This window comes from Silurus aristotelis (assembly GCF_946808225.1).
Source record: "Silurus aristotelis genome assembly, chromosome: 1".
NCBI lineage: Eukaryota > Metazoa > Chordata > Actinopteri > Siluriformes > Siluridae > Silurus > Silurus aristotelis.
Window position 1 is genome coordinate 41,506,667 of NC_139574.1, and position 24,728 is coordinate 41,531,394.

A 24,728-nucleotide genomic window follows, 5' to 3' on the forward strand; every position below is an offset into this window, starting at 1 on the left:
GATTTAAATACCTGGTACAGAGGGAAGCAGGAGCTTTTCTGTAGCTATTATTGCTTTTATGTTCATGGCACAGGACCAAATATCAGTTTATTTTATCTTTCCATAATGAGCTGGAATAAAACATAAATGCTGTGGTGACTCCCGTGTGTAATGCTGCATGATGGCACTGCTGGAGGATTACACCAATGGAAGATTAATGCGAAATAGAGTCTCCAGGAACCATGATGATTTCTTGGATTTTCTTGAAGACTGGCTAATAAGCTGATTTAGATTCCTACAGCTGTGCTCCTGGATCTATGTGCTGAATTGGGTCCAGTACTACAGAGGGCAACACACCGGAACCATGCCATCCCCGTCCAAATACAGGTCCTCACCACTCTGGGGTTAATGACAACAGGTTGACTTTATATAAATGTTATATATAATTACATTTTTCACAAAGATCTTCTTTAAACATAATATAATTCTATTTAATCTCATGCTATAGGTCTGGTATCTGCCCCTGAGTGTCATAATGCCTGTCATTTTGGATGTTATTATTAGGGTGGGTAGTCGAAACATCAGGTTTCCCTTCACTGTGCAAGAACAGGCTGAAATTAAAATGCAGTTTGCAGCAATGTTCAGTTTTCCAAATGTAATCAACACAATTGACTGCACTCATATTTCTGTAAAGACTCCATATGAAAAGAAATTTGTTTTTGTTAATAAACAGCATATGCTTTCTGTTAAAGTGCAAGTCATATGTGACTCTAACACGACCCTCACAAACATTGTGGCACGCTGACATGCTTCAGCACATGATTCCTTTATCCTGACACATTGCAGTGTAGACTACAGGCTACAGGCAGCTGCAGGACGTGATGACTGGCTTCTTGTTGAGTTTAACAACATGTAGAAATTGTAAACATTGTCCTGATGTAGTCTATAATATCACAGGGAGTCACCCCTCAGATGCTCATCACCTCCTGAAATGCAGATGTGGATCTCTGGATGTCTCAGCTGGCAGATTTCTATACCACCCGGAAAATGTGTGTAAGATTATCAAGGTGTGTGGTGCAGGGGCATAGCCATCATTTCAAAAGTGGGGGGACGAAATGTCTAGTGTTACCTGTTTGTTTTTTTCAGTTAACCCTTGTGTAATTTACAGGTTTTATTTGTCATCATATTTTTTTGCTTTATATGCTTCATGATTATATATGATTATAAAACAGAAAGAACAAAAGAAATACAACAGCTTGCCACTGGGACAGTACCCTTAAAAGGTCATATTTGTACCTTATTTACCCCAAAGATTTATAGTTGTACATTAAGATACACATTGGTACTCTAAGGTAGTAAAGCTGAATCTAAATCAGCTTATTAGCCAGTCTTCATCATGGGCCAAGAAATCATCATGGTCCCTGGAGACCCTTTTTCGCATTAATCTTCCATTGGTGTAATCCTCCAGCAGTGCCATCATGCAGCATTACACACGGGCATTAATGTTTTATTCCAGCTCATTATGGAAAGATAAAATAAACTAATATTTGGTCCTGTGCCATGAACATAAAAGCAATAATAGCTACAGAAAAGCTCCTGCTTCCCTCTGTAGCGGGGATTTAAATCCCATTTAAAATGCTATCAGTAATTCTACATTCTGTTTCTATGAAGTGTTTCAACAGTTTGCATGTTAATTGGCTGTATGGTGCATTAAAGAGCATTTTAGGTGAATTTATGAACCACATCTGGCTGGAAAAGACATGTGTCCAAATACTTTTGACAACACTGTGTATCAGCTAAAAATCAGCAGCTTCGGATCAGTCGCGTTTCCACTGGAATTCAAATCGAAATTTTAATTTTTATTATATAAAATATTTCATATTATATATTTGATATTATTACAGACAACCAATCAGATTTCACTCCCTGACAATGTCTGAGCCAATGATGTTTGCAGATTTAGAACTCGAGCCTGTTGGCCCCGCCCACTGCTTTGTGCTCTGTGTTTGTACTTATAGAGTTCTTTCACGCGCTCCGGTCGGAAGTTAATGTTGGGCGCGTGAGTTTTTCTCCACTTTCCGCGCGTGCACATCGACGTTCCTTTCGCCGTTATAAATCTATTGCGCGCGAGCTTCAACCCCGTTTTTGTCCCGGATTTAGCGGATTTTTACCCAAAGGTGAGATACAGTGAAATGTAGCAGCTGAGCTGCTCGGGGAACAGCTAGTGGACATTCTGGAGTCATGAACCTCTGCATTTTTCTTCCAGTGTCCTGATTCTTTACACCTCTGATCATGAAACCAGAGTCCAGACGGAGATCTTTAGGAGAACCTCCACACACTCCTGCTGCTGCTGCTGCTGGATCAAAGGTACAATTTATTCATGTCTGAACTTTCAGTGTGGTTTGCAGGGCAAAGATACATCATAATGTATTTTATAATTAAATAATAAAAAATACCTTAACTTTAAGTGTATCACAATAAACTACTGTTTTTATTTATTTATTTATTTATTTTAAAAAAAAATCCTTTTACAAGGAAACACGAAATTTCTCCCCAAATCTTTAATCCAGAGGAGTCAATCTCAAATTCACAGTGGGCCAAAATTAAACACTGGGACGAAATCGCGGGCCAAACTCAGTATTTATTGAAAAGTGTTTTTGATGTGCATGCATAATTGTGCATGTTTTCCGTCTCTCCAGATGTGTAATGTTGAACCTTTTCATTTGGAAACAAACTTTAGTTTTGCTTAAACACTGAATCTGAAACAAACAAAGTTTAATATTATAAACACATGAGAAAATAAATTTAAAATAAAACACACATCAGTGGTATTAGTTTCTTATTACATTTCTCTCTTTGAGCGGTCAAAATACATGTAAAGACGCTTCAGAAAGGCGTTTCCGTTATAAAAAAGACTCAGTGCATTTTTATCATGTTCCACATTCAAACATTCATTAAACATTTTTCTTTATAGGTTTGCTCAGTCTTTCAAATGATTCCTATGTACAGTGTCCCTGTCTATTATTCCTTTTAATTTCGACTCATTTTACTATGGAGTTTTTGAGAAAACTAAAGGCAAAATCACTCAAAACATCACTGCATTTTCAATTACTGTCCATATTCAAACACTCATATAACATTTTCTCTTATAGGTTTGCTCAGTCTTTTAAATAATTATTTTTTAGTGTCCCTGTCTATTACTCTCTTAAATATTAACTTATTTTACTGTGGAGTTTTTGAGAAAACTAAAGGCAAAATCACTCAATACCTCAGGTGCATTTTCAATCATGTTCCATACTCAAACACTCATAAAACAGTTTTATTTATAGGTTTGCTCAATCTTTCAAATTATTCTTATGTACAGTGTCCCTGTCTATTATTCTCTTAAATATTAACTTATTGTACTATGAAGTTTTTGAGAAAAGTAAAGGCAAAATCATTTTTTTTTGGAAAGATTTCAGAAAAAATACATTCTTGTTTTGTCCGAACATATAAAAATTGGGATATGGATTTCACTCCATTACAATGTTTTTTTTTTTTATTTTAAAACACAAATAAAAAGAGCGAATAATGAAAGGTTGCAATTGTGCAGAGACAAGTTTTATTTACAATCAAATGTTCATCATGTACATCATCAGTGGCAGTTGAAACATTGCCAGAACTGTTCATTACCAATGACACTTCTGGGTATATCTACACATGTAGGATGATACCACTCTTGGCATTTAGAGCACTGGACCATGAGCTCATAGTAATGAGCTGTTCTGCAAACACAGTAAACAGGTATCGCACTCTCTCGACATTTCATGCCAAATGCGATACTGTTTTTTGTAAACGAAGCATACAGTTGTGCCCTTAGCCTGCTTTCATTAAATATGCATACCTCTGGTGGGTGACCCTTGCAAACAGCATATGCAAATGCTATTGCGAATAACCCACAATTGCTGTTATTTGAATGCTGCTGCACAGCTGGTTGCAAAACATCAAACTTGCCTGACTGCGGCCTCACCAACCAGGACAGTGTTTGTAGTGTTTGTAGTGTCATACACAGAGAGCTGATTTTCATTACAAAACAAATTGCTGACTGTGATCCAGTGGCATTGCCGAATGTTCAATATTTGCAGAAACTTATTTTGTGGGGTTCCAACAATTCCACCATTTGGAATCGCACTAAAGGGCAGAACAGATTAAAACCCATCAATGTGCATATTGTCCTTTGCCATGAGGTAGCTGGCCAGGTCGATGATATCACAGGTCAACCAGTAATCAGGGTGAAGTATTTGTTGCAGCATTTGTATTTTTGGTGGCCTGCATAGTCTTTGAGGAGCAATTGTTTCTGATGGACCTGCTTTATTCCAGATTGGCCCTTCGATTTTTGATTGTCTTCTCCTGATATTCTTCACTGGTTCTTTCTGAAGATACAGAAGATACAATTTATTTCTTAGATATTTTTGTGCCAGTTCAGATTTAAATTTGATGCAGTGTGAAGACAAAAAGTCAATCTTGTTTGTGATCTTAGTCTATTAAGTATCTTTATAATGAGGGACAGCAGTGTCAGTTCTACATTTTGGGACCTTCTAGAAGACCACATGATAAATGTGAGGGACCATGAGATTAAATGCAGTCATAATCATGCAATGATAAACCATTCTTTTAATTAATCAGCTGATTTTCCTTTGCCTTCAGACTGCTCAGGTGTTTTGGGCTACACTTATATTTGTTGTACTTCAGGACTATCATCTTTCCTCTCTGCCTGTGTTTTGTAATAGTGAAATTGAACATGCTCGTCTCCTGCCATATTGACACTGGATATACAAACATACAATTTCCAATCAATATATTCCTCCTTCTAAATAAGATGTGAAAGTTGATTCAAGAGATTGGAAGCCATGAATCTGCTATCATAACAACAAGACATCAGTTTACACATTCAGTAACACTTTAAAGTGATTACAGATTACAGTGATTGTTCCCAATATTTGTACCTCACCAGTTAGATTTTTTTACTAATATATATATAAAATGTATGTGTGTGTGTATTTAAACCTGGATCACATCTTCTGGCTTTTTCTTTTTCTCAGGCACTTTTGGGGGTGCCTTTGAAGACTTCTCCTGACAAACACACACACACACACACACACACACACACACACACACACACACACACACACACACACACACACACACACACACACATAAAAACCCATTTTATTTAAAATAAATAAGGATTTAGTTTAAAAGCATATGCTTCTGCTCTTTTTTTAACAAAAATTGTTTAGTTGTTGTTGTTATTATTATTATTATTATTATTATTATTATTATTATTATTATTATTATTATTATACACTCCGAATAATAATACCTTGTTTTTTACATCTTGGAATGGAAGAACCTTGACTAGTGGAGAAACATATAATCCTTTACGCCTCTGACGTCTCTTTTTCCACTGCTCCATTTCCACTCGAATGGACTAGAAGAGACACACATACATCACACAGGTTTCTTTTTTTTTTATCTTTTAGATTTTTTTATGAAGTGTATCTTACAGCATCTTGGTTTATAGGACTGTGGTGAGACCTGAGATGTTGTATGGATTAGAGACAGTGGCATTGAGTAAAAGACAGGACGTGGAGCTGGAGGTAGCAGAGCTGAAGATGTTGAGGTTTTCATTTAGAGTGACGAGGATGGACAGGATTAGAAATGAGTTTATTAGAGGGACAGCGCATGTAGGACGTTTTGGAGACAAGGTGAGGGAGGCGAGATTGAGATGGTTTGGACATGTGCAGAGGAGGAACATGGGGTATATCAGTAGGAGAATGCTGAGAATGTAGCCATCTGGAAGGAGGGAAATAGTAAGAAGAAGGAGGAGGTTTATGTATGTGGTGAGAGAAGACATGCAGGTAGTTGGTGTGAAAGAGGCAGATGTAGAGGACAGAGAGGTATGGAGAAGGATGATCCCCTGTGGCGACCCCTAATGGGAGAAGCCAATAGAAGAAGAAGAAGATATTACAGCATCTTGGTTTATATTTAGGGAACATTGAATTGCCAATATTTTTTAAAAGGCGAAAGTACAAAAATATTTCATTACTCTGTTTCTTGTTCGTTCTGTGTCTTCAAATTCACGGAGCAGTGCATCGTGCATGTTTTGATAAATCTGGACAAAGTCATCCAATCTTGTCAATCTCCTTCTCTGGAACCTAATTTTTTTTAGGTCCCATTGACTTTTTTCCATTATTCCTTGTGTCTGATTGTCTTGTGTAAAGTTTTGAATTATGGACAACAAATTGTAGTTATTTAAGGCATTCCATTTATGCATTTATGTAAAAAAAAAAAAAAAAAAAGATCAACAAGCTATTAAAATTATCAGTTGAGTTTTACCTGATTATTGGACTGACTGACTTTTTTATAAATCTGCCTGAAATGTTGGTAGGCTGAGCCTGTACCATGACGACCAATATCACCTAAAGAATTACATTGTTTGTTTGTTTTTTTGTTTTTTTGAATCAGTAGTAATGTTAGAAAACACTCCTATCAAAAAACCTACCTAGCAATAGGCCAGACCACAGAGTTGCGTGTGGAAGGAAGTACCTGGTCAAATTTTCAATGAATGTTGGGGCGTAATAGCTGTTTTCTTTCCCATTACGGTCAAGAGGTGCTTTCACTATTACCTTCTGGAAGTGGCTTTCAAGGGGTGTGTTTCCCACATCATTCTGAAAGGAAATGTTTTGTATTATATACAATTTAAACATTAATGTTTATAAAGCGAATTACGTTGTGTAGCTGGAGAAGCAAGACACAGGAATTAGTTATATATAAATATAATATCTATCTATCTATCTATCTATCTATCTATCTATCTATCTATCTATCTATCTATCTATCTATCTATCTATCTATCTATCTATCTATCTATCTATCTATCTATCTATCTATCTAATGTATATTATTATTAATAGCACATATATTAAATATTTATGCTAATGCACATAAAGACAATTTAGCAGGCACTTAATTTAAATCAAATTGTGGTTCAAGTAATACTTAGAAACATCATGCAAATGTTAGGGAATGTCTTCAAAACCTTCTTTTATGTCCTTGAATGTAAAGTTTGGACTTATGTACATGATGAAAACACACATAGTTGAGATGTCCTTTATAAAAATCCACTGCAGGTCAAGACAGAGATTCAACATAGCACATTGCTGCAAGAGTGTGTATTGTCAGCAGTCTACATATATAGCAATAACTGTTAATAACATTTTAATGACCTTGTAGTCTTCAGCAACAATGTTTTGTTCCTCAACTTCCAGTTTTCCTATTTGTTGCATCAGTGCTTGCAAGTTGTTATAGTGCTTAGCCACATTGTCTCCAGTGCATGGACTACAAAACAGGACTGTGGCACTGAGGAGCACCTCATCCATCTGCTTCAGATTTTCTGAACATGCAAGTAGCCCAAATGTGTGCATTGCAAGTTTGTAATGTTTTGGCACTCTAAAATGAAAGCAATAAAAACAGAAATTGGTTATGTTTCAAATGCTTTATACATTAATCTCAGTTAAAAAAAAAAAACAACCAAAAAAATAAAAACCTACTGTTTTTTGCACAGACACTTTGCGTTTTTCATTACGTGGCTTAAGCATCTATGAAGGATGGGAAAAGATCTAACTTTTCTGCCTGGTATTGTCCACTGATTATTTCAAAGTACTTCTTCAGGAGATCCTCCAGACTTAGTTGGCAGAATGTAAAAGAAATAGAATTCAGAAGCACAAGGGAGCCATCACAAATGATCATAATTGGCCTTTTGACTGCCTTTTTCCCCATACATTCTCATCATGTCTGTTTGGAAAGCCTGCAAGAAGTACATGACAGATGCTGTTGTGTGGTCACAAGTAAGATAGGTTGCAATTGGAAGAGGAGATGCCCCCTTGGAAGGATTACGCACAACTAATTCATACACATAGTATGGTCGACTTGTGGAGCTTCCTTTCTGAATAATACTTCCTGTTGCATCCAGATAGACAATGTCTTCTTTGCGCCTTCTGTAAAACACTGACAGTGTTTTCTTAGACCATAGCATTATTGCTTTTGGGTGCATCATGACCCTCTGTAGGACTTCATTGTCTGATCCTTTCTTTTCATCAATTAATATTTGTAGACTTAAAAGTTCGTTTGAATGAGGTCTTTTCAGTTGTCTTTGGGTGCATGCAATGGTTTTCAAAACCTCTTTTGTTGGTGCTTCATCCCTGCACCCAGACTGTACCACCATCTCTGGGATTTTTTGCATGGATTCCAAATATACATTTCTGGGCAGTTTGCTTTCCAGAGTTTGTGCAATAGATAAACGTGCATCTGCACGCACTGGTCTCCTTTTCAGTTCAGTGGTACTGTGATTAACATCTCCTCCTGTGAATAGCACTGCTGCCTTCAGGGTGACCTCATCGGTCACTTCCACACTAACATTAATTGGGCAATTTTCAAATCGGCAGTAGCCCGTACATTCGAATAAAGGTGTGTTTTTTTTGTGACAGCAGGGTTTTCACACTGTGTCTTTTAAAACCAAAACTGCAGTATGGGTGAATTGACCGTATTCCCTTCGCAATCACGTTTGTCCACTGTAACCCTTGAAAACATCTTCCTTTCTGATGCTTTCTTAGCTCTTGCCATTCTTTCTTGTCAATAAAAAAAAACCATGGCTCTTGTGGCAAACTACATTTAAAGAATGTGTCCTTTTCCTCACTGCTTTTTGTAGACATGTAAGCTAATTTAGCCAAGTCAGGTTCCTTGTCATGATACTGTAACACAAAAACAATTCCAATTGTGATTTCTTATAAAAAAGTATATATGCATTATTATATCATTTGGCAATAAATGTTATTAATTTGATCAAATAAATTTTATTTATTTACTTAGTTAGTTAGTTAGTTAGTTAGTTAGTTAGTTAGTTAGTAAATGGTGAACCTGTGTATAGAACCTTCTGCTGTATGTGATAATTTCACATTTCTCACAGTGCACATTTTTGAGGCAAAGGTTTTAAATGACTTGATTCCTTATTTTTTAATCATATTAATTTTTTTCCCTTTGCATATTTGTGTAATTGTCATCTTGTATTTCATATCAGACTGCTAGTTGTTTTGATGTTATAGAATATCTGAAATATTAAAGATAGACCTTACATTTAATATTATGCTAGTATATACTATACTACTATATTTCTATGAATATACAGTCTGTATAGAAATGAATGACTTCTCAAACCTAAAATAAACACATTTTGTTGCTTTTAAGCTGGAATTGAAAACAGACACAGTTTTTGTTGTATCCGGCTGTATTCACTCAGTTCAATCTATTACATTGCAATGAAATACTGTATAAAACCAAAAACACTGTTATAAATAAATAAATAAATAAATAAATAAATAACTGAGTTCTGACTGAAAAAAGTGAAATAGCATAACTTTGCACATCTAAACTTTGCACATTTTGTCCATTTTCTTTGCAGAACTGCCCAAGTTCAGTTCAATTTTATGGTGACCGTTTGTTGACTGCAGTCTTCAAATCATTGTACAGATTTTCGATTAATGTTGAGGCCAAATAATAACAATTTAATCTTATCTGATCATAAGACCTTTTTCCATGTGTCCTCAGAATCTTTACGGTGCATTTGACAAAGCTCATTTATGACTGCCTGATTTAGGTTACAAGACCTTTTGTACGAAGGGGTGATCCTTTTTCCAGCTCAGTGTTTCTTCTTTTTTTTTGCAGTCATGTTGGCCTTCTATCTTTCATTTGGATGGTATAAGTTGAATTGAGTAGAGCTTACTAAAACGTACAGCAGAGTATAGTACAGCTTACTAAAAGAAAAACTGTGTCTGTCTTTATTTCAGACTGTAAAGCAACACAATGTGATTCTTTTAAAGGGAAATTATTATTTTTACACCCAATTTTGTACTGAAGCAAAAACCAAGATATTTTTTAAATATATATTTTATTTGACTACCTTTAGCTTCTGAAGATTTAGGCTTTTTTTCAGAACAAGGACTGTTACCCTTTAAAAATGTTGTCAAATTTTCCCAAGAGCCCTGAAAGTAGACATTATCAACAACACAAAGTAAACCCTTAATAATAACTAATAATTGAACATGCTAATTTTATCTTTTACTTCATAATATAGACAATTACCCTCTGATCAGGAAATGCTGATTTGCATTTAAGGTGTTGAATAAGTTTATCTTTTCAAAATAATATATTTTAATATTTAATGTCTTTCTGCATAAGTGGAGGCCAATTACTGTCTCCCACATTTCTCCTATCCTAAATCATTCTAAATGTGTAAATAATACACATAAAAGTGCAACACCATGCAATGCTAAACAGTTTCTATGTTATTTAATTTATTAATACTTAAAAAGTATACTCTATTGCATATTGAACAGCTAGTGCAGTTATAGTCATTCAAATGTTTTTCAATAAGAAGACTGGACCTAATTTGTGTGTGTTGTATAATACAATGCACACTATTATTGTATAATATGCATTCTCTATCAATATCACTCTGGATAATTGTAGTGCATACTCTAACAATCATTTGAATATTTCACCTTGCACACAATGTGTCACAGTTACCATAACAACAACTTATGACAGACAAATTACCAAGGAGGAACTGTTTCCTCCAGAAGCTTTTTCCTCATATCTCACTTTTGAGCTGCTCTTGTTCCCTGATGTTTCCTGGCGAAAAGTTAAGAATAAACTTGTTCATTTCGAAATATGATCATGATTAAAGTTATTTGACATTAAAAACTATATTTGTACAAACTTTAAAGTACATTAGTACCTTTTAACTTTAGCATTAATAGCATTTTTTTACAGAAGAGAAAATACCTTCCAAAGATGTGCAGCGGCTTTGCGAATTTTTAGCCGATTCAACAGTGTATTGGGTATTTCCAAATCTTTGCAGACGTCTCCCCATAAACCAGATTCATGATAAATACTGTTGTTATTCATATTGACACCAGGTATAGAACATTTTGAAATGCTTTGCAATATTTGGTCCAGGTTTATGGTTTAAGTGTCCTTGACTATAAAATGACATAGAACAATAGAAAAACAGGTTTTAGTTAAAAATAAATAAATAAATAAATAAATAAATAAATAAAAAAAAAAAAAAATATATATATATATATATATATATATATATATATATATATATATATATGTATGTATGTATGTATGTATGTATGTATGTATGTATGTATGTATGTATGTATATTCCCTTGTGTATATACTTGCCTTTCCAAAAATGGTGAAGGTGCAGGTTCTGAAATAAACACACACAACCATACACAGACACACCCACGTTTAAACAAACCCTAGTTTCTGAACATTTATAAATACAAACTTATTTCCACTAAAATACAAAATAATAATATAATAATAATTTTAATAATAATAATAATGATTTATTATTATTATTAACACTGACATTCACTGCAGAAAATAGATCATGCATTTTGCCTCTCTTGTTTGAAAATTAGTTCAGAGATTGCTATTTTATAACTGGGCCACTAAATGACCCTAATCAGCGTTCAAGCCAAATGAATAAACTGAATCAAAAATGTTAAAGCTCAGTCCTTTTTGCATGCAGGTATGCATTTATACATCTAAAATTTATTTTTGGCAAAACTTTTTTAAGCAGTTACATTTGTTTTGCTTTGGTTTGTATTTATTTTCAATTATTCAAGTCACTGTAGCTTCTCAATTAGCATTTTCCCTGACACTTTAAAAAAAGGTCAAACAATGAAAGTTGATTATGGTTTTTATATGGTTTTTACACAGTGTTCATAAGCTGTGGCAAAATGCTTGCGGGAGTGGGCTCATGGGGGTGCCCAGTTGTTGTGTATTCCACTTACTTTTTTACTAAAACAATCTTTGGTACTCCTCTAAGTCTATTTTTAACTTGCCATGGGGGGTCCCTGATACATTATGGGGGTCCCAGATCCCCCTAGCCCCCCTCAATTCAAGCACTGGTAACAGTCCTGCACAGGGCTCTACATAAAGGTGATTATATATATTACCAGCAACCACGCGAATAGTTAGATAAATCGCATTTTTTAACAAATATATATATATATATATATATACAGTGAGGAAATGAGTATTTGAACACCCTGCTATTTTGCAAGTTCTCCCACTTAGAAATCATGGAGGGGTCTGAAATTGTCATCGTAGGTGCATGTCCACTGTGAGAGACATAATCTAAAAAAAAAAATCCAGAAATCATAATGTATGATTTTTTAACTATTTATTTGTATGATACAGCTGCAAATAAGTATTTGAACACCTAAGAGAGTCAATGTTAATATTTGGTACAGTAGCCTTTGTTTGCAATTACAGAGGTCAAACATTTCCTGTACTTTTTCACCAGGTTTGCACACACTGCAGGAGGGATTTTGGCCCACTCCTCCACACAGATCTTCTCTAGATCAGTCAGGTTTCTGGCCTGTCGCTGAGAAACACGGAGTTTGAGCTCCCTCCAAAGATTCTCTACTGGGTTTAGGTCTGGAGACTGGCTAGGCCACGCCAGAACCTTGATATGCTTCATACAGAGCCACTCCTTGGTTATCCTGGCTGTGTGCTTCGGGTCATTGTCATGTTGGAAGACCAAGCCTCGACCCATCTTCAATGCTCTAACTGATGGAAGGAGGTTGTTCCCCAAAATCTCGCAATACATGGCCCCGGTCATCCTCTCCTTAATACAGTGCAGTCGCCCTGTCCCATGTGCAGAAAACACCCCCAAAGCATGATGCTACCACCCCCATGCTTTACAGTAGGGATGGTGTTCTTGGGATGGTACTCATCATTCTTCTTCCTTTGAACACGTTTAGTGGAATTATGACCCAAAAGTTTTATTTTGGTCTCATCTGACCACATGACTTTCTCTTATGACTCCTCTGGATCATCCAAATGGTCATTGGCAAACTTAAGACGTGCCTGGACATGTGCTGGTTTAAGCAGGGGAACCTTCCGTGCCATGCAGGATTTTAAACCATGACGTCTTAGTGTATTACCAACAGTAACCTTGGAAACGGTGGTCCCAGCTCTTTTCAGGTCATTGACCAGCTCCTCCCGTGTAGTTCTGGGCTGATTTCTCACCTTCCTTAGGATCATTGAGACCCCACGAGGTGAGATCTTGCATGGAGCCCCAGTCCGAGGGAGATTGACAGTCATGTTTAGCTTCTTCTACTTTCTAATGATTGCTCCAACAGTGGACCATTTTTCACCAAGCTGCTTGGCAATTTCCCCGTAGCCCTTTCCAGCCTTGTGGAGGTGTACAATTTTGTCTCTAGTGTCTTTGGTCTTGGCCATGTTAGTAGTTGAAAACTTACTGATTGTATGGGGTGGACAGGTGTCTTTATGCAGCTAACGACCTCAAACAGGTGCATCTAATTTAGGATAATAAATGTAGTGGAGGTGGACATTTTAAAGGCAGACTAACAGGTCTTTGAGGGTCAGAATTCTAGCTGATAGACAGGTGTTCAAATACTTATTTGCAGCTGTATCATACAAATAAATAGTTTAAAAATCATACATTGTGATTTCTGGATTTTTTTTTTTAGATTATGTCTCTCACAGTGGACATGCACCTACGATGACAATTTCAGACCCCTCCCTGATTTCTAAGTGGGAGAACTTGCAAAATAGCAGGGTGTTCAAATACTTATTTTCCTCACTGTATATATAGGTTGTAATAGCGTATTTTTCTTAATTAAATAGCAAATTACCTTGGTAAAAATCAACACATACCTGTGCCTAAGATTACTCATCCTTTATCCTGAATGTTGTCAACCTTTCCATGCAAAGAAATGCTAATCGATGCTTTAATGGCTCCACATCGTCACAAAAAAGATTTACAGCATGTGAAAGCCTATCACTGTCTTAGAATAGTGACTAACTGCCCAATGAAAGCGAACTTTTGTCAACTGTGATTGACTCAATGGTTCCATAAAATACATACGAAGTAAAAGTAACTTAAAAAACCAATACATAAACAAAAACAGGCTAGAAAAGTACAGAAAAGAAACGACTGCACTCCACTTATAGACAAAACACAGCAGAATTAATTATATATATATATATATATATATATATATATATATATATATATATATATATATAAAATCTAAATAAGAAATAGCTTTATTGCCACGCACGATTGCAATTACAATGAATTTGTGTTGGTGACAGAAGCCTCCAGTTGCTTAATAAAAAATAAAGGAATGTGAAATAAAAAAAACTAATAAAAATAGTTAATGCACATTTTTGTAAAGATAAGTAAATAAATAAATTGTATTACTGCTCAGAAAAGTACAGATAAAAGTGATATTGGACATTTTTTATTTTATTGAACAATGGGGAAAGCATTTAATGGTTCATGAGATTAACAGAGGTAAATATAATATGTACATTTCAAACAAATGGTAAAAAAGCTAGTAAAATTAAAGAAAAGAGGACAAAAAGAAGTCTGGAAAGTTATATTTGATGACATCTAGAAGAAAATATTGACATGGTTAAACTTATTAATAGCTTGCAGCCTGTTAAATACCGAAATTCGGAACACATAACTTATCTTGTTTGTTAAAAAATACATATTATTTCATAAATAGTAATATAATAATGTTACTATAATAATATTATTATGATAATGTTATTATTATAATAATAATACTAATAACATATAATATTATTATTGTTTCGGTGTGAGTAGTATAAACATATTTTTGGACAGGGTAAAAAAACCTTGTTACGTTTTTTGTTCAATTTTTTTCGATTAATTTATATATTTTGTCCAGAAAGCTTGTAATCTATTACAGTCCTCATGCTTCTGCAGAACTCATTGGTGACATTCTGCCACAGACTCTATTGCAGCTTAGTCCTATAGTAGTTTAATGATAATTAAAATGCATTTTATTAGGCACCTTTCAAGACTCAATGACACCTTACAAGCACAGGATTGATTGATTGATTGATTGATTGATTGATTGATTGATTGAATGCAATACAACCAACAATTTGTGACATTGATTATGATAAACAGACATTTGATAAAAATAGAAATATGTAATTTCCAAACAATAAAACAAAAGCCTAATATAATAGGATAATTTTAGGTGTGTGAATCAGTGCGCAGAAGAAAGTCAATAAATGTCCACAGGTGCTGAAGTCAAAGTGGATACTGTTGTGCAGTCTGGCAGATTCTTGATTGAGTTTGCTTAATCTTTAAAATGTCCAAGTTGTAATCTGGGGGAAAAAAGGCAAATTAAAAAAAATATATACACTTATTTTCTGCATTTGAAAAAAGAGTACAGTAGAAAATCTTGAAAATCAATACACTAATTGACAGGGTAAATCTAAATGAGAAACATTTGAAAGATTGAGCAAACCTGTAAAGAAAAATGTTTTATGAGTGTTTAAATATGGACAGTGATTGAAAATGCAGTGATGCTTGGAGTGAAATTGCTTTTACTTTTCTCCAAAACGCCACAGTAAAATGAGTTGGACTTTAAAGGAATAATAGACAGGGAGACCCTTAATAAGAATTATTTAAAAGATTGAGCAAACCTATAAAGAAAAATGTTTTATGAGTGTATGAATATGTGACATGATTGAAAATGCACCTGAGGTTTTGAGTGATTTTGCCTTTAGTTTTCTCCAAAACTCCACAGTAAAATAAGTTAATATTTAAGAGAAAAATGTTTAATGAATGTTTGAATGTGGAACATGATAAAAATGCACTGACTTTTTTTTTTTATAACGGAAACGCCTTTCTGAAGCGTCTTTACATGTATTTTGACCGCTCCCAGCACACGATTAGACGCGCAACACTAAACAAAGTGCGGCTGCTTAACTGTGTATTTCCAAGATGCGGCTGCTGAACCGCAGTGTAATGTTGAACCTTTTCATATGGAAACAAACTTTAGTTTTGCTTAGAGAGCATTTGAGCAGCTTGGGCACGGAGTTGGAGCAGTGTGTCGGGGAGGAAACATGGAAACTGTGCAGCACACACAGAGTCGTACTTTGATTTGAGCGTGTCTCTACACTGGAGTTCAATCAGCTCCATTTGGAGGTTGGTTTCCAAGTCAACCACAAACGGATTACTGAGCAGTTCAAATCTGCATTTCTGGGCTTCAAAGTCAGTAAATCACCGGGTAAATTCAGCGCTGAGTTTTTCAGCGGTCTCGACTGACGCGCTAACGCACTAACAAAGCATTGTGGGATTTGAAGTATTAGCGGTGTATGCGCTATATACTGGCAGGCCAGCTCTAATACACATTTGATATGATCTCGCGGACCAAATATTATTACACCGCGGGCCCAGATTTGGCCCGCAGGCCTGAGTTTGACACCTATGCTTTAATCAATTGTCCTATTTGATCTCTTCTTCGGCTTTTTACTCAGTTGATAAAGTAAACAATGTTTGATACCAACAGCTTTTACACATGCAACCAGTTAACAGATCAAATATTCACATGCGTATCCCAGTGATTTCCCAGAGGAAGTTTAGTTTTAAAGTAAAGTATTAAGTGGCGGACTGCAAGTTTGTTTAGTTTCTGCCTCGCACTTTAAGATCATTTATTAGTATTACTTTTGAAAATTAGATCCATGTTTCCACTGTGTTGAGTACTAGTGTAGCCTGGAATCACAGTGTTGATGGATTCAAAGAGAACAGGTGGTCTTAGCCTAAAAGGCATCTATTATCAAAATAGGCCAACACAACTACATCTGCTCGAATACACCCCGTTTAATCAGAGCATACGCCTGTATAATAATGGAATAGCCAGAGTAGAATAGAATAGCCTTTATTTGTCACATATACATTACAGCACAGTGAAATGTTGTTCTTCGCATATCCCAGCTTGCTTGGAAGCTGGGGTCAGAGCGCAGGGTCGGCCATGATACGGCGCCCCTGGAGCACACAGAGGGTTAAGGGCCTTGCTCAAGGGCCCAAGAGTGGCAGCTTTGCAATACCGGGGCTTGAACCCCCGAACTTCCGATCAGTAATCCAGTGCCTTAACCACTGGAGCTACCACTCCCACACAAAAGATTTGATCGAGGGATTACTTTCACTTGATCGCTCACCAGGGAGGGTTGAATCCCCCACCCGGCTACGCCAGACCAACCGAAGATCCGCGGCGCTGCGGTATCGTTACGTTTAGGCGGGATTCTGACTTAGAGGCGTTCAGTCATAATCCCACAGATGGTAGCTTCGCACCAGTGGCTCCTCAGCCAAGCACACGCACCAAATGTCTGAACCTGCGGTTCCTCTCGTACTGAGCAGGATTACTATTGCAACAACACATCATCAGTAGGGTAAAACTAACCTGTCTCACGACGGTCTAAACCCAGCTCACGTTCCCTGTTAGTGGGTGAACAATCCAACGCTTGGTGAATTCTGCTTCACAATGATAGGAAGAGCAGACATCAAAGGACCAAAATCATGTTCTATGTCAACATAAGCAGTGCTTACATGTGATTATAACAGGAGACAACATACAGCGGGTAAAATAAGTATTGAAAACGTCACCATTTTACTCAGTAAATATATTTCATAAGGTGCTATTGATATTGTTAGATTTGTATTATTTCCCATGTGATCAACGATGCCCGTGGTGTCTTTTCTGATCAGGGAAGAATCACAGCACGCAGAATGGTGCAAATGTTCTTCTTCAGTTTATTGCAGATAACAGACAAGTATATACACACTGGAATAACCCTGAGCTGTTCTTGATTTGGTAAGAAGACAAAGTAACTGGAGATGTGTGAGTCCAGATAAAGACTTCCATAAAGATAATATAGGAATGTGTTTAGAGAACCAGTGTGAGAACCATCTTAACACTAACAGACATGAAATTCAGAAATACAAAGATATCAAACCATTTAGAACATTCAGAAGTTTAGAAATCCTTCTGCAACCAATGCAATCAGTATGTTTGTAAGGATGTGAAGGTCTTGAGAGAGCTCTTCGCTTTTACCCATCATGAGATGTTTCTTGTGTGACACCTTGGTAATGGGACACCTTTATACAGGCCATCATTTGGGACTGAAGCAGCTGATATTAATTTACAATGACAACAGGCAGGATTGCTTTCTAATTACTGATTGATATCTACTGCTGTCTTGGCTTTTCATTCCTTTTTGCACCTCCCTGTCTTCATGTGTTCAATACTTTTTCTTGTGTGTGTGTGTTGTTTCACGACATTAGACAACTTCATTTATGGACATGTATGGTTTGATTCCTTTGTATGTGTGGATTGCATGGGTTGTTACCAACATCTGATAAAGATTTCATGTCACTAGCACCCTTACAAATATATTTACTGAGAAAAATGTTGACATGTTCAATACTTATTTTACCCGCTGTGTGTGTGTGTGTGTGTGTGTGTGTGTGTGTGTGTGTGTGTGTGTGTGTGTGTGTGTGTGTGTGTACACTGGCATGTAGGGGAGATAGATGTTGGAGAATGGAGTGCAGCTGGTGATGGAGAAATAGGTGAAATAATGTTAGCACTAGCAGAGCTGTTCAGCTCCTTGCTACTTGAGATTAATGGCTTCTGATCATGAATTCTCCTCCTGTCCATTGAAATATCCGGCCATCAGTATGCATGCAGTATGAATGCAGTCTGTATGAATAACAATAGTCTGAATTTCTGTACATTAATATGAATGCAGTCTGTATGAATAGCCAAACATGTATAACAATAGTCTAGTGGCCCCCGGAGTCTAGCAGGGGGAGGGAGAAAAGGACCTGCGTTAGAAACGATGTACAGTAAAACCCAGAGTGACTTATTTCCTTCTTCTTCTTCATTCGGCTTCTTCCATTAGGGGTCTACATCTGCCTCTTTCCATCGTCAGCATTCTCTTACCAATATACCCCATGTCCATGAAACAATACTGCTGCTCACAGATGGTCACCTCTTCTCTCAGCCTGGCTTCCACTACTCTTTCCCATAACTTCATGGTGTGACTGATCAACTTAATTCCCCTGTATTTACTGCAAGTCTGCACATCTCCCTTATTCTTAAAGATCAGTACCAGCACACTCCTTCTCCATTCCTCAGGCATCTTCTCACCATCCAAAATCCTGTTAAACAATCTGGTTAAAAACTCCACTGCATCTCTCCTAAACATCTCCATGCTTCTACCGGTATGTCATCTGGTCCGACCAACTTTCCAATCTTCATCCTCTTAATCACTGCTCTCACTTCCTCCTTACTCCACATCATCCAACTCTCTCTCTCACTTTCCTCGTTCATCACTTCTGTTTCTCCAACCTCTTCCTCCTTCTGCTCTCCTGCACTTCCTCATTCCACCACCACATCTCTGTCTTCCTTTCTATTTCCAGATGTCACATCAAGTACCTTTCTAGCTGTCTCCCTTATCACTTCTGCAGTAGTTTCACAATCATCCAGCACCTCTTCACCACCACCGAGCCCCTGTCTGACCTATTTCCTGAACCTCACACTACAGTCTTCCTCCTTCACGTTCCACCATCTTATTCTTCTTTCAGTCCTCAATCTACTCCTCTTCTTCATCTCCAAAACCATCCTACAGACCACCATCCGATGCTGTCTAGCTACACTGTTCCCTGGCAACACAACTTCTTCTTCGTCTTCTCCTTCTTTCGGCTTCTCCCATTAGGGGTCGCCACAGCGGATCATCCTTCTCCATACCCCCCCTGTCCTCTACAACTACCTCTTTCACACCAACTAGCTGCATGTCTTTCTTCACCACTTCCATAATCCTTCTCCTCGGCCTTCCTCTTTTCCTCCTTCCCGGCTCCATCCTTAGCATTCTTCTACCGATATACCCAATGTCCCTCCTCTGCACATGTCCAAACCATCTCAATCTTGCCTCCCTTACTTTGTCTCCAAAACGTGCTACATACTCGCTGTCCCAGGCAACACCTTACAGTTGCCAATCTCCTTCAGGTTGCATCTCCTACATAGAACAAATTCCACCTGTGTGCACCTTCCTCCACTCTTATACGTCACTTTATGATCCTCCTTCTTAAAATACGTGTTCATCACTGCCATTTTCCTCTTTTTAGCAAAAATCTACCACCATCTGCCCTTCCACATTCCTCTCCTTAATTCCATACCTACCATCTCCTCCTCATCACCTCTGTTCCCTTCACCTACATGCCCTTTAACGTCTGCCCCAATCACCAATCTTTCATTGCTAGGTTCACCATCTAACACTTCATCTAACTCACTCCAGAATTTTTTCTTCTCCTTCATCTTAAGCCCACCTGTGGAGCATAAGCACTGATGATATTTATCATCTCCCCTTCATCTTTCAGCTTCACCTTAATCACCCTATCAGAAACTCTCTTCACCTCCACTACACTCTTACTGTACTCTTCCTTCAGAATCACCCCTTCACCATTTCTCTTTCTATCCACACCATGATAGAACAGTTTAACCTCTTAGGCTTCTGGGTCGTGTGAGTGCAACTAATAGCCCATTGTTCTCAGTTGTTGATATTTAGCAATAGATTTAATAAAAATGGAGAAGAGTAACCATGACTAACTATACATCATTCTAAAGCTTTAAGTCTCAAGCAGCGATTTTAGATCTGTTTTTCAATGGAAAACGTATAACGAATGTATTTGCTGAATGTGTGTAAGCAGTACACAACAACAACATGCATTAAAAAAAACGCATTACTTACATTATTATTGTAATAACGAGTCACAAACACATCCACTGCTGCTAATCCCAGTTTATTAGGAAAGATAAGGGTCCAGTGAACAACATTTCTGCTCCAAACAAACAATAGTGTTGTAATTTAGATGTTTATTCCTTTGTTTACGTCACAGAATTTCAGCTGGTGTTTGTGTTTATATATATTTCCGAATAACTTTCACATAAAAAACGACATCTTGGTGGTAAAAAAAAAACAAATATAGCTGGTAGAATATAGTGTTACAAAACGGTTGAGACAACACAAAAAAGAAATTATTAAAAAGTAAAATATGCGGAATCTTGGGTTGAGTCTCTACTCTCTCTGCAAGTGTTGTCATGTTTTTTTTATGCGCCGCCTCTCATGTCTAACCTTATCTTTCCAGCCAGTAGCATTATGAAACTAAATGATTGATGGAAAATGTAGCCAATAAGTGCAGGATTCTAAAGATATATGGGAGGATTTATTCTCCACGTGTATAAGTCTTAGTTTAATTACAATTTACAAACTCTTACTGCCGGAAGTAACATGTGCATAGTGACAAACCAGGAAGTGATGCAGCTGTCAGGTCAACACAAACAGCTGTTTATAGCTCGTGATAACTGGACTTTGTTTACAAAAAAACAAAGAAAACAATTGAAAAAAATGGACAATCAAAAAAGTTGTTTTATCTGAGATTTGCAAAAAAAAGCAGCGATGTGGAAAATATTTTTGGGGGCGGAGTAACAACAGAGACTTGGAGATCTGCATGGAGATGCGATTTTACATCTGTAAGTTACAATATATCTCCCTTTATAGTTTTGTACGATTTTATTGGTTTTATTGCCTGTTTGTTTTTATTAGAGAAATGCTTGAAAAGTGTGTGTGTGTGTGTGTGTGTGTGTGTGTGTGTGTGTGTGTGTGTGTGTGTGTGTGTGTGTGTGTGTGTGTGTGTGTGTGTTGTTGAGATTGGAATGGCCAGACATCAATATGAATGGCCATGACTGTAAAACAAGAGCATGTCTGGCTACCTGGCCATCAACATGAATGCCAAATCAACATCAATAGCCCCAAACATGTAGAACAAAAGCTTTTAATGGTCAGCAATTCATTTCTATGCAGACTGTATGAATAGAGTATGAATGATCACCTGAGTTTAGCAGGTGTCTCTTAAACAGCGGGAGGGAGAAAAGGATCAGACATAGTCTCAGATAAATGTTTGTAGGAATCTCATTTGTTATGAAAATCTTAATAAAATTTGAAATATAAACTCATGACACATGTGGCTTTCAACCCAGTGCTGTTCTGGATTGCTCCAGGACTGGTTTCATGTATTTATATATAAAATAAAAATAATGTTCAATGCAGGAAATGTATATCTATGGGACTTCATCATCTATAACTTAATATCTTTTTGAGAAATATTACTGTAAATAATGGACAGTAAAGCTCAAAGTGTCTTCTTTCCAAAGATATTTAAATTGTGTATGTAGTCCACTTTTATCAGGAACTGTTAACATTTAAATTTAGTTAGAGCATTTTCAGCTGTGAGTCCCAAAATCTGTGTCGAGGCCTAACAGGTTAAAGGTTTTCTAAAAGGCCTCAAAATACCTCTCATTTAACTTGTTTCAAACCATATCAGATTACTATAGCAGACATTTCTGATAACATGCAAGACCAAATCTAAAATTATTACAGTATATTGAATCATTTTATATTGTTTTCCAGATGCACCACTGCTCAGATTGTGGGAAGAGTTTTACTAAAATTGCTGTTCTGAAAAGACACCAACGTATCCACACAGGAGAGAAGCCGTATCACTGTGAACAGTGTGGGAAGAGTTTTACTCATCAGGGTCATCTCAAATCACACCAGCGTATCCATACAGGAGAGAAGCCGTATCACTGTGAACAGTGTGGGAAGAGTTTTACTCAGCAGGGTCATCTCAAATCACACCAGCGTATCCACACAGGAGAGAAGCCGTATCACTGTGAACAGTGTGGAAAGAGTTTTACTGACTCGAGTAGTCTCAAATCACACCAGCGTATCCACACAGGAGTGAAGCCGTATTACTGTGAACAGTGTGGGAAGAGTTTTACTCAGCAGGGTAATTTTAGAATACACCAGCGTGTCCACACAGGGGAGAAGCCTTATCACTGTGAACAGTGTGGAAAGAGTTTTACTGACTCGAGTAGTCTCAAATCACACCAGCGTATCCACACAGGAGTGAAGCCGTATTACTGTGAACAGTGTGGAAAGAGTTTTACTGACTCGAGTAATCTCAAATCACACCAGCGTATCCACACAGGAGTGAAGCCGTATTACTGTGAACAGTGTGGGAAGAGTTTTAATCGTCAGAGTCATCTCAAATCACACCATCGTATCCACACAGGAGAGAAGCCGTATTACTGTCAACAGTGTGGGAAGAGTTTTACTCAACAGGATCATCTTAAATCACACCAGCGTATCCACACAGGAGAGAAGCCTTATCACTGTGAACAGTGTGGGAAGAGTTTTACTCAGCAGGGTAATCTCAAATCACACCAGCGTATCCACACAGGGGAGAAGCCGTATTACTGTGAACAGTGTGGGAAGAGTTTTACTGACTCGAGTAGTCTCAAATCACACCAGCGTATCCACACAGGAGTGAAGTCGTATTACTGTGAACAGTGTGGAAAGAGTTTTACTGACTCGAGTAGTCTCAAATCACACCAGCGTATCCACACAGGAGTGAAGCCGTATCACTGTGAACAGTGTGGAAAGAGTTTTACTGACTCGAGTCATCTCAAATCACACCAGCGTATCCACACAGGAGAGAAGCCGTATTACTGTGAACAGTGTGGGAAGAGTTTTACTGACTCGAGTCATCTCAAATCACACCAGCGTATCCACACAGGAGTGAAGCCGTATTACTGTGAACAGTGTGGGAAGAGTTTTAATCGTCAGAGTCATCTCAAATCACACCATCGTATCCACACAGGAGAGAAGCCGTATTACTGTCATCAGTGTGGGAAGAGTTTTACTCAGCAGGGTAGTCTCAGAATACACCAGCGTATCCACACAGGAGTGAAGTCATATCCCTGTGAACAGTGTGGGAAGACTTTCAGTGCTCGGAGTGCCCTCCTCAGCCACCAGCAGAGTCATACAGGACAGAAGCTGTACCTCTGTGGACAGTGTGGACGGAGCTATGTTTATCAACACTCATTAACGAACCACAAGTGCTCTAACATACAACCATAAAACAAATCATCTTCTTAAATTTCTTATTTGAAGGGATGTAAAGGGAAATTGTATTGTAAATATTGGGGGAACTTTAAATTGTAATGTTAATTTTAATTCGCTCTAACAAACTGGACACCTTTCCAAGCCATCAGAACATTGTTGGTCCATCTACAGTTACACTACAACGGCTTCCAATCCATCGTCCCCTGAGCCCAGTGTTACTGATTTACTGCAAACTTGAGCTTGATCACACGGTTACACAGCAAGATCAGGGAATAGATTTTTGTTGTATATGTCTGGACCTATAAGAATTAAAGTGCAGACAAATCTCACCCTAAGTCTTTTTTAAAATCCAAAATGTTAAATGTATAAACCTTTAGGTATTTTGCACCAACGTTCATTTTTTGTGTTTCTCTAACTTCGAATAAGTTTATTAGTCAACTGTAGAGTTTGGTTGAGGAGTGTTGATGGTATGGGGCTGTACTTTAGGGGTAAGACTCAGCCCTAGATTTAAAGTGTAGGGAAATGTTCATTACTTTAGCATACCAAATCATTTTGGACAATGCTATGTTTCTAATATTGTGGGAATAGTTTGGAGACGGCCCTTTATTAATCCAGCATGACCATGCCACAGTGCACAAACTGAGGTTCATAAAGACATGGTTGGATGAGTTTGGTGTGGAAGAACTGAACTGGTCTGCACAGAGCTCTAATCTCGACTTCACTGAACACCTTTGACATTAAGGTGAATGTTAAAAGTTGATTATTCTAAATGGACTGTATGAGTCTCGGTGTCATTAAAAACGTCTTCA

The 24,728-nt window shown here is 37.2% G+C and overlaps 1 protein-coding gene and 1 long non-coding RNA gene across 3 annotated transcripts; one reads left to right on the forward strand and one right to left on the reverse strand.

Annotated features, from left to right (window-relative positions):
• Positions 1-1,924: 1,924 nt before the first annotated feature.
• On the forward strand, positions 1,925-24,728 carry LOC310725095 (uncharacterized protein). 2 transcript variants are annotated; one of them, XM_083539716.1, is made up of 4 exons: positions 1,925-2,156; positions 2,246-2,346; positions 22,423-22,822; positions 23,410-24,728. In XM_083539716.1, exons 2-4 carry the CDS (start codon positions 2,272-2,274, stop codon positions 23,442-23,444), a joined length of 510 nt encoding a protein of 169 aa, XP_083395842.1. In that variant the 5' UTR covers positions 1,925-2,156; positions 2,246-2,271; the 3' UTR covers positions 23,445-24,728. The 2 variants fall into 2 exon arrangements, 1 of the variants encoding a protein (XP_083395842.1); XR_014533247.1 differs by lacking the exons at positions 1,925-2,156; positions 2,246-2,346 and adding an exon at positions 21,198-21,485 and having other exon boundaries at positions 22,423-22,570; positions 22,906-24,728.
• On the reverse strand, positions 4,034-5,795 carry LOC310725736. Its single transcript, XR_014533484.1, has 4 exons — positions 5,526-5,795; positions 5,342-5,439; positions 5,026-5,091; positions 4,034-4,391 (listed from the first exon to the last, which is right to left on the reverse strand). It is a non-coding gene; the product is annotated as an uncharacterized lncRNA (long non-coding RNA).

Bases quoted from the DNA above. Each gene is read 5' to 3' on its own strand.
- LOC310725095 (XM_083539716.1), top strand. From the start codon at position 2,272: ATGAAACCAGAGTCCAGACGGAGATCTTTAGGAGAACCTCCACACACT. The intron at 2,347-22,422 runs GTACAATTTATT...ATTGTTTTCCAG, and splicing joins CTGCTGCTGCTGGATCAAAG to ATGCACCACTGCTCAGATTG. The intron at 22,823-23,409 runs GTGTCCACACAG...AAATCACACCAG, and splicing joins TAATTTTAGAATACACCAGC to CGTATCCACACAGGAGTGAA.